We start from the raw sequence: 17,332 nt of genomic DNA, 5'->3' as shown, positions 1-17,332 counted from the left end.
GAATTTTGACAAATTTATGCAGTCATGTAATTAGTATCCCAGTCACAGCATATAACATTTTCATTACCCCTGAAAGTTCTCTTAGTCCCCTTGTGGTCAGTCCTATTCTCCTACCTCTGCAGCTGCTTAATCTACTTTTTAGAGTTGTGCTTTTTCTAGCATTTCTTATAAATCTAATCATATAATATATGATTGGCTTTTTTCACTTGCGTGCTTTTATGATGAATCTTTATAATGAATCAAGATTCCCTTTTATTGCTGAATACTGTTGCATGATATGGATGTACCATAGTCTGTTTATTCATTCACCCATTTGATGGATATTTGGGTTTCCACCTTTTGGCTATTGTAAGTAGTGCCTCTGAGATCATGTACAAGTCTGTGGACATTGGATTTCATTTCTCTTAGGCATATACCTATGAATAGGATTATTGGGTCATATAATAAGTATTTGTTTAACTTTCTAAGAAACTGCCAAACTGTTTTCCAAAGTGGCTGTACCACCTTTTTTTTTTTTTTTTTTTGCGTTCCTACCAACAGTGTTTAAGAGTTTCAGTGATGTTGGTGGTATAGTCATGGATTGTGTAGTTGTGGGTTGTATGCAGATGCTGTATGGTGGTGGCCCTGCGGCTCACGCTCACGGAGAGGAGGTGTGAATGGTGAGTGTTGTTTTTCCACCATCAGGCTGGTGTGCCTCACACCATCCCCTGTGACTGTCCAACTCTGGGGCTTTTCTTGAGGCAAAGTAGGTGGCCCCAGCAGACCACATTTGTGGCCTCATTAACTAAATTCTAGATGAGTGAGCTTACGGGTTTTCATGAGTCATTGTTTTATTTGAAGTATTTATTTATTTTTTTAAAATTTTTAAAAGATTTTATTTGTTTGAGAGAGAGAGCATGAATGGGGAGGGCAGAGGGAAAGGGAGAAGCCCAACAAGGGGCCACATGCCAGGACTCCATCCTGGATCCTGACTTGAGCCGAAGTCAGTTAACCAACTGAGCTACATAGGCGCCACTCTTCGCAGTATTTTATTTTATTATTTTTTTAAAGATTTTATTTATTTATTTGACAGAGATCACAAGTAGGCAGAGAGGCAGGCAGAGAGAGAGGGGGAAGCAGGCTCCCTGCCAAGCAGAGAGCCCAGATGTGGGGCTCGATCCCAGGACCCTGAGATCATGACCTGAGCCGAAGGCAGAGGCTCAACCCACTGAAACCACCCAGGCGCCCCAGTCCGCAGTATTTTAGAAGCAAGGATATTAAAGCATTGTTTCCAGCAGATCCTTAAACCAGTCTGACAGATTTAGGGGGATGAGCTGTGGAGGAAATCTATGTCCTCCTGTCTTAGGCTGAGTTATATTCTGTTTTCCTTACCTGTTCATAGTTTCATGGACCAATGTGAGACGATGTGGAAGGCTAAAATAGATGCTAAATCTGAAGACCGTATTCTGTGGTTATTCCCCCTGTCCCTAGGCACAGAGCCCACACATTTTGCATGGGCTTCTCAGTAACTTCTAATACTTCAGGATTCCTGGGACACTGGGCCTTAGACCTCGGATGTTTAAAAATCATTGAGAGCTCAAACCACGTGTGGGACAGAGTAGTAGGTGAAAAAGAACAGGTTTTTGGGCACTTTTCTTTTGGCCTGGTTGAGGCCATTAGAGAGGGAGCGGATCTGCTGTGTGTAATCCTTAGGAAATTTGATCCTTCATTTTCCCACAGAGATGCAGCCTCTAAGGGAAGCTAGAACAAAAGCTCCACTTCTTCATCAGCAACCCCAAATGTGAGAAATATGTGGTATGGTGAAGCCATACTTAACGTTCATATTGAAAGACTAAACATAATTGAAACAGGGGTGCACAAAGGAGCATCTGGGTAGCTCAGTCAGTTAAGCATCTGCCTTCTGCTCAGGTTATGATCCCAGGGTGCTGAGATTGAGCCCTGGCATCAGGCTCTCTGCTCAGCAGGGATTTTGCTTCTCCCTCTCCCTCTCCCTTTCCCTCTGCCTGCTGCTCTGGCTACTTGTGCACGTGTGCTCTATTAAATCTTTTTAAATTTTTTTTTTTTTAAATGGGGTGCCTGGGTGGCTCAGTCAGTTAAGCATCTGCCTTTGGCTCAGGTCATGATCCTAGGGTCTTGGGATCCAGTCCTACATTGGGCTCCCTGCTGAGCAGGGAGTCTGCTTCTCTCCCTTTGCCCCTCCTCCCACTCGTTCTCTCAATCTCTCCCTCTTTCTCTCTCAAATAAATAAAATCTTCAAAAAAAAATTTTTTTTAATGAAAGAATCATAAAATAGGACTTACCTTATATGTACAATGCAATTATATTTACTATTTTTTCCTATTTGATTAAAACAACTAGTTACCGCTCACTAATCGCATTATACCACGCACACAGTAGAGGTCTACTCCATGCCTCTCTTCTCCATTTTACAAACCTGAAAACCAGAACCCAGAGGGAACCAGGGACTTGGAGATGATCTCCAAGCAATTGAGTGGCTGAACTGGGACTAGAATCTGGCTCCACCTAACTACACAGTAATCCGTTGTCTCCCTAACTCCCAGCTCATATTTGGCAGTTTTCTCTGTCATCAGCTTGGCTCAGGCAAGGATTAGCCTTATTTTTCTTGCCTCTCTACCCAAGATGATGATGATTCTCCAGGGAGCAGTGTCCTGCGGACTGCCAGAGTTGGGTGCTGGGGGGAGGATGGCAAGGTGCCACATCATACCCAGCAGCTAATGAGTACACTGAGGACCTGGGAGGAGGTGATGGAGACGTTCACCAGGCCTGGTGGCCTCCATCCACCCCTATGCACCGTACTCCAGAGAGTTGCCTTGAAGGACCAGTTTTTGTTGTAAATTTTGCTTTAGGGTAAGGATGGGTGAGAGAGATGCCCAGAGAGAGATTCTTCCACCTAACTGAATACACTTAAAGGAAGTTTGAACAGAGTTGGAAAGGGATTTGCATTGGTATTAATATTACTCTGACGACAAAAGCAGTTTATACTTTAATGAAAGGCTTGGATTGTGTTTCTAAAGCCTGGTCCATGAGGGGTGTCTTGTGCATTGACAAATAATCTTGGTACCTGGTTTGTGCTTGGGTTCTGGCAGACCGACTGTGAGTCAGTACAGTAGCTTTTCTTTGGTATTGCTCCTACTCCAGAGGTCTTTTCAGTGGATTAGTATGAACTAGTCTGTGTAGACCTGAAGAAAGGGCTGGTGTGGCCAAGTGTCTCAGAGCTCCACCTTCTGGAGAGGGTCTGGAAATGGCTGGAATGTACTCATCCTTGGAGCTTAGAAACCTCCTCAGCACATGTCCTGCTGAGGGCTTCTGTGGTCATGAGAAGGTGGTGCCAGGAGAGAAATCAGGACCTTTGGTTTTTATCTCTGCGTATAGGAAAGCTTATTGATTCCTAATCCTTGAGTCCAGTTGGGACCCACAGTCAGATCCTTCTAAAAAGAGATTAGCAATCGGTTTAAACTCTAAAAGAGGTTATGTATATAAAGAGAAAATATGCATGGTGAAGGCACCCTCTCACCAGGCTAAATGTCCCATGTAACATAAGAGGAGTGCTGTATCAGGGCACTAGTTTTAAAGACTCTGGGACGTAGAAGTGGCCCCGTAAGGTCCTCCAACAGATTGAGGTTCATTTGGGAGCTGTGGCTTATTGTCCCTGGCCCTGGATGAGTTTCCTCACTTCCCCAAATTAGCTTCATTGTTTGTAACAGAGAGAATAGTGTCTTCCTCACAGAAAGTATCCCAAGGACCAAATGAGGTAAGTTTCTGTAATGAGCCAGCACGTAGTAGGTGCTTTACTCACCCTAGAGGACAGTGGGCACATCTTCAGCAGACCTGTTCTCATCACCAGTATGTCACTTGGGGTAATGGGAACTGGAAGAGTTCTCAATTAAGAACCCTACAGATAATGGCATGCCCCACACCCTATAAGAAGTGCTAGTAGCAGCTGTGTAGTCTGTAAATTACAGACCGAAAACAGAGAACTAGCATGAAGTCCCTTGAAGTCAGTTGCATAGAGGTTGCTTTGCTGAGATCTGGGGTGTTTAGGGATGCAAAGTCAGGTCTAAGGCCCTGAACCTCAGGAGAGGATGGGAGCCCTGATTACTCCAGGAGCGCAGCTTTGGCTTAATGGTGTGCCCCAGCTTTTGGAGATCAGGATAGAACTGATAAAAATAGTCAGTGACCTAGAACACTGTGTATCTTTTTAAAAGGAGTTAGCCAGCCCTGATCGGTTGTTTTTAGATACAGACGTTAATGATTAACGCCAGGCCAGAGCTCCACTGTTAATAAGGTTAATGGGGCTTGTCTTTGGCCTTAGGGTTGAGGGGGAGGAGTGGACACCCTGGGGGAGTAAATCTTACCAGATGGTGAGTAAGCAGGTTTTCCCTTAAACTGCATTTTATAAAAACATAATTAATGACTAAGAACCCTAATGTAATCTAGGATGATGAGTCAATGTAGGTTTCATCGTCTTTTATAACAAACCTACAACTCTGATGGGGGATATTGATAACCGGGAAGGCAATGGCATGTGTGGGGGCAGGTGTTTCTGTGGGCACTTATCATCCTCTCATTTTTTGCTCTGAACCTAAAACTACTCTAAAAAAATAAAAGTATTAAAAATATGTATGTATGGGGGCGTCTGGGTGGCTCAGTCCGTTTAGCACTTCCCTTCCGCTCAGGTCGTGATTCCGAGGTCCTGGGATTGAGTCCCCCGGCCAACTCCCCTGTTCTACGGGGAGGAAGCCTGCTTCTGCTTCTGCCCCTGCCCCTGCCCCTTTCCCAGCTCGTGCGCTGGCGAATATGCGCACTTTCTCTCTCTCAAAATCTTTTAAAAAATGAAGTTAGTCTTAACCAGAAAATGGTAAGGATTATGGGGCGCCTGGGTGGCTCAGTCGTTAAACGGCTGCCTTCAGCTCATTTCGTGATCCTGGGGTCCTGGGATTGAGCCCCACATAGGAGTCCCTGCTCGCCCGGAGCCCTGCTTTCCCTCTGCCACTCTCCCTGCTTGTGTTCCTGCTCTCGCTCTCTGTCAAGTAAATAAAATATTTTTTAAAAGAGAAAATGGTAAAAATTAATCTGAATTATTAGGTGTGAAATGGGACTTTACCAAATCGTGGCTTGCATTTTTCCCGCCTAGTGGAGGGCACGGGCTGTTTGAGGACACCTGGGGCCAGTCCCTGCGAGTCGGAATCTGGCCCCGCCCCGCTGTAGCTCTGGCTGTTTGTTTCTGAGTGAGGAGGCGGGGCCCGGGTAGGCGGCGTGGGCAGGGCCCCGCCTGAGCTCGCGCTGTTTTTCTGCTGAAGTGCTCGCGGTTCTACGGCGGTTCCCAGGCCGCGTCCAATGCTATTGTCTCTCTTTGCTTTTGGCAGAGCGTCCTGGCCCGCGCAACCGAGGACTTGAGGCCAGACAGACGGACGCACGGACAGACGACAGACGGAGGACGCGCTGGCCGCTGGACCCCGCCGCCTCCCCCTTCTCCCTGCCGCCTGCGCCTGGAGGATGAGCCCAGCCTTCAGGGCCATGGACGTGGAGCCCCGCACCAAGGGCGTCCTGCTGGAGCCCTTTGTCCACCAGGTCGGGGGGCACTCATGCGTGCTCCGCTTCAACGAGACGACCCTATGCAAGCCCCTGGTACCGAGGGAGCACCAGTTCTACGAGACTCTCCCAGCCGAGATGCGCAAATTCACTCCTCAGTACAAAGGTGAGCCCCCGCTGCCATAGGGGTCGCCTGGCGAAGAGATGAGAGGCGGCGCTGCCGTGGAAGGCCGGGGCAGCCATCCCGGGAGCCCTCACCCCTCCCCTCACTCTGTTTTCCCTCCTCCTCCTCTTGGCCCTCAGCCCAGCACCTCACACCCTCAGTTTGCAAGCCCTGGTAAGATTGCTCAATTGTTTTGTTTTGTGGATTTGTTTTGAGTTTAATTTTGGTGGAAGTGTAGTTGTGTTTTATGTTCAGGTGTCTCTTGATCTCAGTAACCCATAGGCCCCCGTGGGGGAACAGCGGGGGAAGACTTTGGGAGGATTTTACCCAGAATCCTTGCGGCCTGCTTTTTGTCCTCCAGGAAACCAGAAGCCCTGGTGATTAGGTAGGCTGGGAGCAGGGTTGAGTCAGATGGAATGCAGGAGTGGGAGGCCTGTGTTGATTAGCTGAAGCCCTTTGCTATTACGGAATGTCCCCGAAATTGCAATGTTATGGCAACCCTTTGATTCACATATGGTGACTCTCTCTTTCTTTTTATAATGCATTTTTGGGGGTGACATCAGCCACCAGCATGGTGTGGTCTTTCCTGGGGTGGGAGGATATTTTGTAAATCAAAGAATCCATTAAAGGAAATTAAATTTACGTTGCCTGGTTTTATACAAAAGACTCTTGAACAACTTAGGTTCTTCTGGGACTGTTGAAACATGCTGTTTGAAGACAGAATGTACTGGGCGCCTCTTTCTGTACTCTGAATATGCATGTGTGTTGTGGGGGGGGTGGGGGAGTTGAGGGCCCTCACTTGGTCCTTCTCTGTTGTTTTTTCCAGGACAAAGCCAAAGGCCCCTTGTTAGCTGGCCGCCCCTGCCCCCTATTTCCCCCTGGTTCTTTCCCCGGGCCACAGGGAAGTGTGGTCCCCTGAATTCCCCACCCAAGCTCCTCTGCTCCTCTGCGCCCAGAGCCAGGGACCACCTCAGAAGTGTCATCTCTCTCTGAGCACGCATTCCCCTGCAGCGAGCAAGCGGGCGAGCGAGCAAGCGGGCGGGCAGCAAGGACTGAGCAAATTGAGTGATCCCAGGCCACAGAGGCCTGGGAGGAAAGGTGTTCAGCCAGTCGGTTGTAAGGCGCTCGTCGGCACCTGCTGAAACGCTCCCACCTGACAGCCCCCTCCTCAAAGACTGTCTAATTACACATGGCAGGTTCTAGAGACTCAAGGGGGAGAGCTGCTTTCAAGGCCACCACGCGTCTGTGCTCCCGGCCGGACCCTATTTGCCTTGTGTTCATTTTGTTCTTTTGTGACTGCAAAGACCAAATAAAGTAACATGTTTGAGGACAAAAGGCTTGGGGTGCCCACCCGTGTGGGGGTGCGCTGCAAGAAGCCTTTGCTAGGGTGTCTGTTGTGCTGTGTGGTTTGTTTTGTTTGCTCCTTTATTTTGTTTTGCTTGCCCAGTCTTCCCTTACCTTTGGATGCTTCTTACCCCTCAGGGCAAACCTTTGTTCCCCATGTTAGGCTCTGCTTTAAAGCAAGCCTCAGGCCGTCGGAGTTTCTGTTTAGGGCATCAAAAATTCCCGCAAGATATAAAGAGCAAATGTTTTCACGTCTCTCTTAGGATTAGAAGAATTACATAAAACTTAATAAACATTTTCAATGATGGAAAAATGTGTCTTGTAATTCTTTGGCTCTTGCCTTGTTGAGTGCATCAGAGAGGAAGACTCTCGGCCATGTTTGCTCCCTAATCGCTTGTCTTGTGTGGTGTCATCTTTTCTAGCTGTTTTGATATTTGTTAGGTTTGCAGATGAGTTTGGGGCCTCTGGCAACATAGAGACTAAGGAACAGGGTAAGAAAAAAACAAATGTTACAATCATGTTATTTATAACACATCTTCTGTGGAATTAAAAGTTCTCTCTGCTCCTCACCCCCCTTGCAGGTGTGGTATCTGTACGCTTTGAAGAGGATGAAGACAGGAACTTATGTTTAATAGCATATCCACTAAAGGGGGACCATGGAACTGTGGACAGTGTAGACAATTCAGACTGTGAACCAAAAAGTAAGCTCCTGAGGTGGACAAACAAAAAACATCACGTTCTAGAAACGGAGAAGAGCCCCAAGGACTGGGTGAGGCAGCACCGGAAAGAGGAGAAGATGAAGAGGTATAAACTGAGGTGGGGGAGGACCTTGTACTCCGTGGAAGGGGAGGTGTCAGGGGATCTTAGTTACAGGCCAGTCTCTTGGAGCTAGGGACTCAAATGATGGATTTAGTTGTGCCTTGTAACTCAGTGGCCAGTTCCCACACGGCAGCTTCTCTTTAATGACTCTGGGTTACACTTTCGAAGTTTGTGTTAAATATTAGCATTTTAAGATCAGGATTTTTGAAATAGAAAATGGAAAAGATGTAGTAGACTTTTTCTTAATGTATTATAGGTGAAGCTAAAAGGCAGTGCCATTTCTCTGTTTAGTATTGAGGTTACATTTGGATTACAGAATGTCACCTTTATTTTTTAAAATTTTTCTTAAAAAAAAAAAAAAGTTTATTTAGCGGCACCTGGGCAGCTCTGGGTAGTTGTTAGGCATCTGACTTTAGCTCAGGTCATGATCCCAGGGTCCTGGGATTGAGCCCTGCATCGGGCTCTCTGCTCTGTGGGAGGCTGCTTCTCCCTCTCCCACTGCCCTGCTTGTGTTCCCTCTCTTACTGTGTCTCTGTCAAATAAATGAATAAAATCTTTAAAAAAAAGGGGGGGGGGCTCCTGGGTGGCTCAGTGGGTTAAGTCGCTGCCTTCGGCTCAGGTCATGATCTCAGGGTCCTGGGATCGAGTCCCGCATCGGGCTCTGCTCATCGGGGAGCCTGCTTCCCTTCCTGCCTCTCTGCCTACTTGTGATCTCTCTCTGTCAAATAAATAAATAAAATCTTTTTTAAAAAAAAATTTATTTAGAGAGCATGCAGGCACACAGGATTGTGCAGCAGGGAGGGGCAGAGGGAGAGGTAAAGAGAATCTCAAGCAGACTCTCTGCTGAGCTCCGAAACCTATGCTGGGCTAGATCTTGGGACCCTGGGATCATGACCTGAGCTGAAACTAAAAGTTGGACACTTAACCAACTGAGCCACTTAGGCACCCCAGAAATAACACATTTCTTTCATATTTTACATTTAGGACAAGAGATAATCAGTTGATTTTTCAAATACAGGTTGGGTGTGTACAAAAAGGGAGTTTTGTGCACTTCCTAAAATAAAAATGATTTTAACCAAATTTATGGAAATCTGCATAAATATACATATATATAGAGAGAGAGAGAGAGAAAGAGAGATTTATTTATTTGAGAGAGACCATGAGTTGAGGTTGGGGAGGGTAAGGGGCATAAGGAGAGGGAGAAGCAGACTTCCTGAGGAGCAGGGAGTGGGACAACATGGGGCTTGATCCCAGAACCCTGAGATTATGACCTGAGCTGAAGGCAGATGCTTAACCAACTGAGCCACCCAGGCACCCCCATAAAAATGTTCCTTTAAAGACATTTTTAAGTGCATTTTTTTCTTTTTTAACTTTTTTTTTTTTAAAGTAGGCTCTATGCCCAGTGAGGAGCCCAGCACAGGGCTTGAATTTACAGCCCTGAGATTAAGAACTGAGCCTAAGATCAAGAGTCAGATGCCTAGCTGATTGAGCCACCCAGGCACCCTAGGAATTAATTTTTATTTTTAAGTTTTATTTATTTACTTATTTTAAAGATTTTATTTATTTATTTATTTATTTGACAGATAGAGAGAGAGGCCTTGAGAGAGGGAACACAGTAGGGGGACTAGGAGAGGGAAAGCAGGTTTCCTGCTGAGCAGGAAGCCTGATGTGGGGCTCAATCCCAGGATCATGACCTGAGCCAAAGGCAGACACCCACAACTGAGCCACCCAGGTGCCCCGGAATTAATTTTTAAATGGAAGTTATAAACAAAGGAGAGTGCGGACTTCAGATGAATCAGATTTGGACTATGTCACTCAGTGCACTATATTAATGCAGACATGGAGCACCGGGTTGGCTCAGTCAGTTCAGTGTCCGACTCTTGACTTTGGCTCAGAGGTTCATGATCTCGGGATTGTGAGATCAAGCCCCTTGTCACATGGAGCCTGCTTAGGATTTCCCTCTCCCTCAGTCCCCCTGCCCCCCTGCTGCCTCCTCAAAAAGTAGACAAAATGAAGTCATCCAGTTCGTTGTTTATTCTGCCTTGTAAACGTCATTAGCCTTTTGTTAGGCTATAACTTGCTAGTTCATTTATTTTGAAATAAAGTCTAATCATACAAGGTAAAAACAAACAGACTCTGGATTAAATTATGCCATTTTGGGTCAAGAACCACGGTGGCAGCTCTGAAAGAGTTGTAGTTGCTCGTTGCTTCTGCGGCTACCCTGTGCCGCGTCCTGGGGATGCAGCAGTGACTGAGACAAGAGCCGTCCCTTCCCCTCAGGCTGCTCGCTGATGGTGAGAGACAAAAACGATCCGTTGGGTGTCCCTGAAATGGAGGCTCCTCCACCTATACAGAGCCGTCCAGGTGACACTCTTTGGCAGAGCTTATAAAAATACAAACAATATATATAAATTAAAGCATTTATAATGTAGCTAAGTAGGTTGGCTTATTCCCATGGAATTTTAGTTTGGCTTTTCCCTGGTCTCCAGCCTTCAGAATCTGGGAACCTGCTGTATCTGAAGCCGGGGCGGTGGGGGGGGGGGGGGGCGGTGGTACCGCCTAGAAGAAGAGGGCAGTAAGGACTGCTTGGGAGGGAGTCGTGGGGGCGCCAGGGTGGACGCAAAGGCTGTTCTTGCATCTTGGGTTTTCCTTACTGTAGAAAAAAACTGAGCTGGCCCCTTTATTTTTTAAAAATCATCTTTCTTGAGGTATAATACACTAAACAGTAAAATGTATCCATTTGAAGTGTTTAGTGTGCACACTGAAACCACCACCCCATCAAGATCTCAAACTTCCCATCACTCCAGAAGTTCTCTCATGCCTCTTTGGCCCTGAGTTTTGATAAGACATTGTGATTGGCTTCTTGTCTCCTTACAGCCATAAATTAGAAGAAGAATTTGAGTGGTTAAAGAAATCTGAAGTCTTGTACTACAGTGTAGAGAAAAAGGGGAACGTCAGCTCCCAGCTTAAACACTATAACCCTTGGAGCATGAAGTGTCACCAGCAGCAGTTACAGAGAATGAAGGAGAACGCAAAACATCGGAACCAGTACAGTATCCTTTGCTGACAGAGTCTGTCAGCCTCGGGGTCGGAAGGGTGGGTCAGGGCCAAAGAGTGTAGAGAAGTTGGGTTTGTTTTCTAGCCATGGTTGTGCCAGGGCACCCTCTGTGGTAGCCGCGGACAGATCTGTATTCCCGCAGGAGCGAGGGCTGGTCTGGGAATACAGGCGGTGGGGAAGCAGGTGAGTGGCACCTCCCGGAGGGAACAGCCTATACCAGGGAGGCTTTGGCCTAGAGTCCAAGGAGTTGGCTCATGTTTTTGGAAATCCCCTGCTTGCCTGCCAAGGGTGGGGTGGCAGGTGGGTGCCAGCCTTTCAGTCCTGATTCATCAAACTTGCACATGAAGCATAGCACAAGGGGCTTTCCTTTTTCCCCTTTCTAGCCCATGAAGCTGTGTTTCACGGATTTTTTTTTTTTTTTTTTTTTGTAAATCTTGGGGGAGGGATTCCTCAGAATTGAGTATGCTTTATTTAATTTTTTATTGGGGGATATTTTTATTTAGTTAGTTAGTTAGTTAGTTTTATTGTAACAAAGCAACTTGTACACTTGCATCATCTTTCCTTTCCATGAAACAAAAAGGAAATTTAAAAATAAACAGGAACAAAATTGTAATAGAGAATGTCCATTCCAAAGATCCTATAGGTTCTGCTGATTCTCCCATCAAGTGCTGGGGCTTAAGTCATCATTAGAGTTTAATTTTAAAAGTGTCATCTTAAACTGCAAGGATATCCATTAAATATCACAAACATGCCAGAGGAAAAGCCATGTTATCAAATACCCACTTAACCCACCCAAACATTTCAAACCCACCCTTTGCTGACCTTCTGTAACCCCATTTTTTAAAGTTGTTTTTTTTTTTTTAACAGAGAAATAGGTACATGTCGATAAATGCTAACTGTCCATATTTACATAGAGACTCAGTGTAGTAATACACAGGAGGAAAAAAGCTAGAATTCTGTGCACTACACAGGGGCCTAGCAACCTCCAGCTTCCAGCAGAGCTAAGAGAGCAAAAGGGTTTTCTTTTATCTACTAGGGGATATTTTAAACACGTTGAACATAGAATAATACTTGGAACTTACAAGTACCTGTGACCCAAGTTCGGCAGTTCACTCACTTATGTCCAACTCCTGCCACGACTGTCTTAAACTTAGCACCACCAGCTGAGCTTTCCTGAAGTGGCTCATGGATCTCCAAGAATATTTTAAGACATTATTACCATTATTGCTCCTTGAAAGTAGACAGTAATTCATTATCAAATCTAGCTTGTGTCCACATTTTCCTAATTGTCTCATAAATCTTTTTTTTTTTTAAGATTTTATTTATTTATTTGACAGACCAGTAGGCAGAGAGGCAGGCAGAGAGAGAGAGGAGGAAGCAGGCTCCCCGCTGAGCAGAGAGCCCGATGTGGGGCTCGATCCCAGGACCTTGGGATCATGACCCAAGCTAAAGGCAGAGGCTTTAACCCACTGAGCCATCCAGGCACCTCATCATAAATCTCTCTACTGATGGATTGTTTGAATGGGGATTCAGGTGAGGTTCACATGTTGCATTTGGTCGAAATGTTTAAGTCTTTTTAAATAAATACTGTGTTTTCTTCTTGGGAAATTTGTCAAAAAACTAGGTCTTCGGGGTGTCTGGGTGGTACAGTCAGGTAAGACAGCTGACTCTTGGTTTCAGCTCAGGTCCTGATGTCAGGATCATGAGATCAAGCCCCAAGTTGGGCTTATACTCAGTGGACAGTCTGCTTGAGACTCTTTCTCCCTCTCCTTCCCACCCAATAAATAAATCTTAAAGAAAGGAGGGAGAGAGGGAGGTTGGTCAGTCAGTCAGTCTTCTGAAGTTTCCCACCATCTGGATTTTTCTCATTACATTCCTGTGGTGTCCTTTACTTGTTACTCTTTTCTTTCTCTTCCCTTTATTGATAATTTGATCTTCAGGCTTGATCACATTCAGGTTCAGTTTTGGGGTGGGGGCAGGAGTCCTTCTGAGGTGGTATTGTCCATCAGCAGTGCACTGTTTGTCTTTCTCTCCTGTATTGCTATCGCCTTAGGTCCATTTTCCCACTAGGAAATTTCTTAGTTTTGTTGTTCCTTCTTAGCTGGAATCTGTAAACATTTTCTCATCAAGTATATGCTCATTCTGAGGTGTAGTTGATAAAAGAGAAAGGCAGGGTAAATGTTTCTTGTCTTTTATTTACTAAATACTTGGAGTAGTGAGTGGGTTTTTCAACATCCTCCAAAGGTGACCAGAGTTTTTCGGCATTGTTACACATCTGTGAATTTAAACATATTTGATGTGGTTTAGTCCATTGCAGTTTTTACCTTTACTGATGCACAAATTCTCCAATGTTTGATCTTTTAAAATAGGCTCTTGAGTCCTTCTGACAATCACGATAGTCTGATGGCTGTCTTGGTATAAAATGATGGTCCAGGGTCATGTATGTTTCCTACTCCAGATGTGAGTTCCTTATTCTTCTAAGGCAAGAGTGACAAACCTTTTCAGTAGGGGGCCAACAGTAAATGTTTTAGGCTTTGTAGGCTGCACAGGCTGTCACAGCTCTGCCACTATGGCATGAAAGTTGCCATAGGTGATAATGTAAATGAATGAGTGGGACATATCCCAATAAAACTACGGTCACCCAGATTTGCGTATCATTTACTTTTCATGTGTCATGAAGTATTATATAATAATTTTTTGAGGACTTAAAAATTTAAGAACAATTTCTAGTGTACAGGCTATACAACAAATAGTTCACCAGTCCCTGCCCCAAAAAACTTCCTGGGTTTCTAGCAGGGAAATACACATTTATTTATTTTTTTAAATTTTATTCATTTATTTGACAATACAAGTAGGCGAAGGGAGAGAGAGAAGCTGGTCCCCACTGGGCAGAGAGCCTGATAAGGGGCTCCATCCCAGGACCCTGGGATCATGACCTAAGCTGAAGGCAGATGCTTAACTAAGCCACCCAGGCGCCCCAATGCACATTTATTTTATTTTTTATTAATTTTTTAAAGATTTTACTTACTGACAGAGATCACAAGCAGGCAGAGAGAGGAGGAAGCAGGCTCTCTGCTCAGCAGAGAGCCTGATGTGGGGCTCCATCCCAGGACCCTGAGATCATGACCTTGAGCCAAAGGCAGAAGCTTTAACCCACTGAGCCAGGTAGGCGCCCTGATACACATTTATTTTAAAGAGAAATTTTTTCATGACTTCATACAGATACTTCCAGTTCACATATAAGGTTACGGGATTTACTTAATGTTCTGTTCGTAACTTAGGACAATCTGGTGTGGAACCCTCTTCCCACACCTTGCTGAGTCCAGGAAATGGTGTGTGTGTGTGTCCCTCAGGCTGGACCCAGATAGATCCCTGACAAGAATTTAGAGTATGCCTTTTAGCTCTCTAGTCAGCCAGGCTTTGGCTCCCTGTGTGGGGGGATAGCAGGACTCATGGGGCCCTCTGTGGACTCGGGCTTCTTTGAGGCCCTCTGTGCAGGCACTGAGCCCTAGGAGTGCCAAGGCCCCATGCAGCAGCACCTTCTCAGAAGGAGGATTGTCCTTAACCACTCAGAATTCATCTTACTGGAAAACCTGACTTCCCGCTACGAGGTGCCTTGTGTCCTGGACCTCAAGATGGGTACCCGCCAGCACGGTGACGATGCTTCAGAGGAGAAAGCAGCCAACCAGATCCGCAAGTGCCAGCAGAGCACGTCCGCAGTCATCGGTGTCCGTGTGTGTGGCATGCAGGTGAGGGGAATGCTGGGCTAGAGCCTGGGCTGGCTAGCGCAGCCAGTAGCTGCCGCTCCCGAACCCTGGCATCCTGTTTTCTCAAGGTTCTAGTGTGACTGAGTCTGTCGTTCTCTGGTTAGGTAAAAAGCATGCATGCTTGGGTGAATCTTCTGGGGCTGACCTGGTTGACTGAGTCTAGAACCTCTGGACAGGAGCGGGAATTAGGGAAGGGAGGTTAGGCCCTCTTCACCGACCCATACACTCAGGAGGGGTCTGTGCACAGAACCAGGTCAGAGGGCTGCATCCTGACTGAGTGGTTGCTGATCAGAGAGGACAGTGTGACGGGTGTACCTGACAGGTTAAAGGCTTCTGATCTGGGGCTGTCCTATTGCTGCGGTTCCCTGGGGTTCAGGCTTTGAGAGTGGCGGTCAGTACCTAATCTGCCGGTCTCCCCCCCGACAGGTGTACCAGGCAGGCAGTGGGCAGCTTATGTTCATGAACAAGTACCATGGGCGGAAGCTGTCAGTGCAAGGCTTCAAGGAGGCACTTTTCCAGTTTTTCCACAATGGTCGGTACCTGCGCCGTGAGCTCCTGGGCCCTGTGCTTAAGAAGCTGACTGAGCTCAAGGCCGTTTTGGAGCGACAGGAGTCCTATCGCTTCTACTCGAGTTCCCTACTGGTCATCTATGATGGCAAGGAATGGCCTGAGGTGGCCCTGGACTCAGATGCTGAGGACTTGGAGGACCTGTCAGAAGAGTCAGCTGACGAGTCTGCTGGTGCCTATGCCTACAAGCCCATCGGCACCAGCTCTGTGGACGTGCGCATGATCGACTTTGCACACACCACCTGCAGGCTGTATGGCGAGGACAGCGTGGTACATGAGGGCCAGGATGCTGGCTATATCTTTGGGCTCCAGAGCCTGATAGACATTGTCACAGAGATAAGTGAGGAAAGCGGGGAGTGAGCTTGCTGGCTGCCCCAGCACTTGAGAGACTCTCTGTGTCCCAGGCACAGCTGTGCTGCGTCGGGGAGGAGGCCAGTATGGCCAGGCCGTTGGCCCCTGCAGCCTGGAGCTGATGTGCAGAGGCCTCTGTGAGTCCCAGCCTGAGCCAGCCCTAACCGCGTTCGGAGTCTTTTATTTATTTTAACTATTTCTTCAACATTCCACATTTGATGATGCAGATACCTCTTTCTTCCCTGAGTGTAAATGTTCTAATACAAATCTTTTTGTTAATTGTACACAGTACTGCTGTCGTTCTTACTAGGGGTAGGCAGCCAGCCCCTTCCCGACCCCACAGAAGCCGCACACGTGCTGTCTCCACCCTAGCCCAGGAATATTCTCCTGGCTGCTGCCCCCATCTCCTAGACCTAAAGTCACCACAGCTTCTTGACTTGGCCCGTAAGTCTCTCTGGGGTCTGGGCTGGGCTAGTATGCCAGCACCCCCTAAGCAAAGAACTTGATACAGGTCTTTGCCCTGCGCTCCACGCAGCTTAAGACAGAGTGGGGCAGCATGTATGCCAGACCTTGGATCCAGCTCCTGAACCGAGATGTCAGATGTCCCAGAGCCAAATTGGGGCCTCAAGTAGCTGCCAAGCTCTGGGCTATTGGCAGCCATGGGCGCCTCAGCCCCGCCTCAGGAGGGGGACGGCCCCCGCGCCGATCGCAGCGCCCCCTGGCGGCTCCAAGCGGCGCGGCGCGGCTGGGCGCGGGCTCGAGTTAGCCTCCGGTCATGGTCAAAGGTCCTAGGAGGTGGGGATCCCAGTGAGAAAGAGTGTTCCTCTTAATCACACCACGTGTCACCACTGCTACCCACCACAACTACGCTGGTCTCATCTACCCAGCTCCAGCAAGTCTAGGAGGGTTCTGGGAGGTGTGGCAGGAGGTCTTGAACTGCAGAACCAGACACCAGGGAGAAGGGCATAGACCCGGTGCCAAAAAGGTAGGGTCTTGATGTCCAGTTCCAGCAGCCCCACACCTCCCTGAAACTCCCAGGCCCTCCTCTCCAAGGCCCACTATGCCTATGTGCACTATGTCCCGAAACCCAACTGTATATACTGGCCTGTTTGTGCCCACAACCCCTGCACTGGGCCCAGACTTCCAGTGGGGAATGTGGCCGGCCCAGACCCTGGACAGGAATAGAAGGCCCCCCGGGGACGCTTAGAGCCTCTTCCCTGGGCCCCTGTGTCTCTCAGGACATCAAGGACAGGTCGGGGATGACTGGTCAAACAAGCCCTTAGGGCCACACAGCACCGCCCTCGCCACCCTCATCAGCTCTCCTGTCTGCTCAGAAATAAGATAATTCGGAGTTGTAGGTCCTATAAAGACAATAGAGCAACGTGACAGCGACTGGGAGCATAATGACCTTATGCTGTTGGGGGGGTGGGTGTGAGCCCCAAGGGAGGAAACGGTATGCAAAGACCTGTATTAGAGGAGTGGAGAGAAGCGAGAGCAGAGAGGAGGTGGTGGGCTGCGAGGGCTGGAGGATTTGGACTGGGGAATGGCTAACCTGGTTTCTGTGCGTGGTGCGTGCGGCTGGCAGTAGGGACTCGGTGGAGAGGGGTCACGCGGCCTGTAGACACCAAGAAGACCGCCCCCCGCGGGCGCCTCCAAGTGTTGGATCAGCGAGACGCAACGATGGGACTCTGCTACCGTTAGTAGGTCAGG

The 17,332-nt window shown here is 47.5% G+C and overlaps 2 protein-coding genes across 2 annotated transcripts in view; both read left to right on the top strand.

The window, feature by feature from the left end:
* The window catches only part of PRKAR2A (protein kinase cAMP-dependent type II regulatory subunit alpha), a 147,685-nt gene extending 142,208 nt beyond the window's left edge, over positions 1-5,477 (top strand). Inside the window, exon 12 of the mRNA XM_059389668.1 lies at positions 5,388-5,477. The gene's annotated coding sequence lies outside the window, so the exon portion shown is untranslated. The remainder of the gene's footprint in view (positions 1-5,387) is intronic.
* A 40-nt stretch (positions 5,478-5,517) lies between these two features.
* On the top strand, positions 5,518-15,906 carry IP6K2 (inositol hexakisphosphate kinase 2). Its single transcript, XM_059389667.1, has 5 exons — positions 5,518-5,719; positions 7,642-7,864; positions 10,757-10,932; positions 14,511-14,686; positions 15,131-15,906. Exons 1-5 carry the CDS (start codon positions 5,518-5,520, stop codon positions 15,629-15,631), a joined length of 1,278 nt encoding a protein of 425 aa, XP_059245650.1. The 3' UTR covers positions 15,632-15,906.
* The last annotated feature ends 1,426 nt before the right edge of the window (positions 15,907-17,332 follow it).

Source organism: Mustela nigripes, chromosome 2 (assembly GCF_022355385.1).
Source record: "Mustela nigripes isolate SB6536 chromosome 2, MUSNIG.SB6536, whole genome shotgun sequence".
Lineage (NCBI taxonomy): Eukaryota > Metazoa > Chordata > Mammalia > Carnivora > Mustelidae > Mustela > Mustela nigripes.
Note: the sequence above shows the minus strand (reverse complement) of the source record. Positions and strands in the feature narration are given on the sequence as shown.

Excerpts from the sequence above, each read along its gene's own strand:
- IP6K2 (XM_059389667.1), top strand. The coding sequence starts at position 5,518 with ATGAGCCCAGCCTTCAGGGCCATGGACGTGGAGCCCCGCACCAAGGGC. Across the intron at positions 10,933-14,510 it reads AAAACATCGGAACCAGTACA|AATTCATCTTACTGGAAAAC; the intron begins GTATCCTTTGCT and ends TTAACCACTCAG. Across the intron at positions 14,687-15,130 it reads TCCGTGTGTGTGGCATGCAG|GTGTACCAGGCAGGCAGTGG; the intron begins GTGAGGGGAATG and ends CCCCCCCGACAG.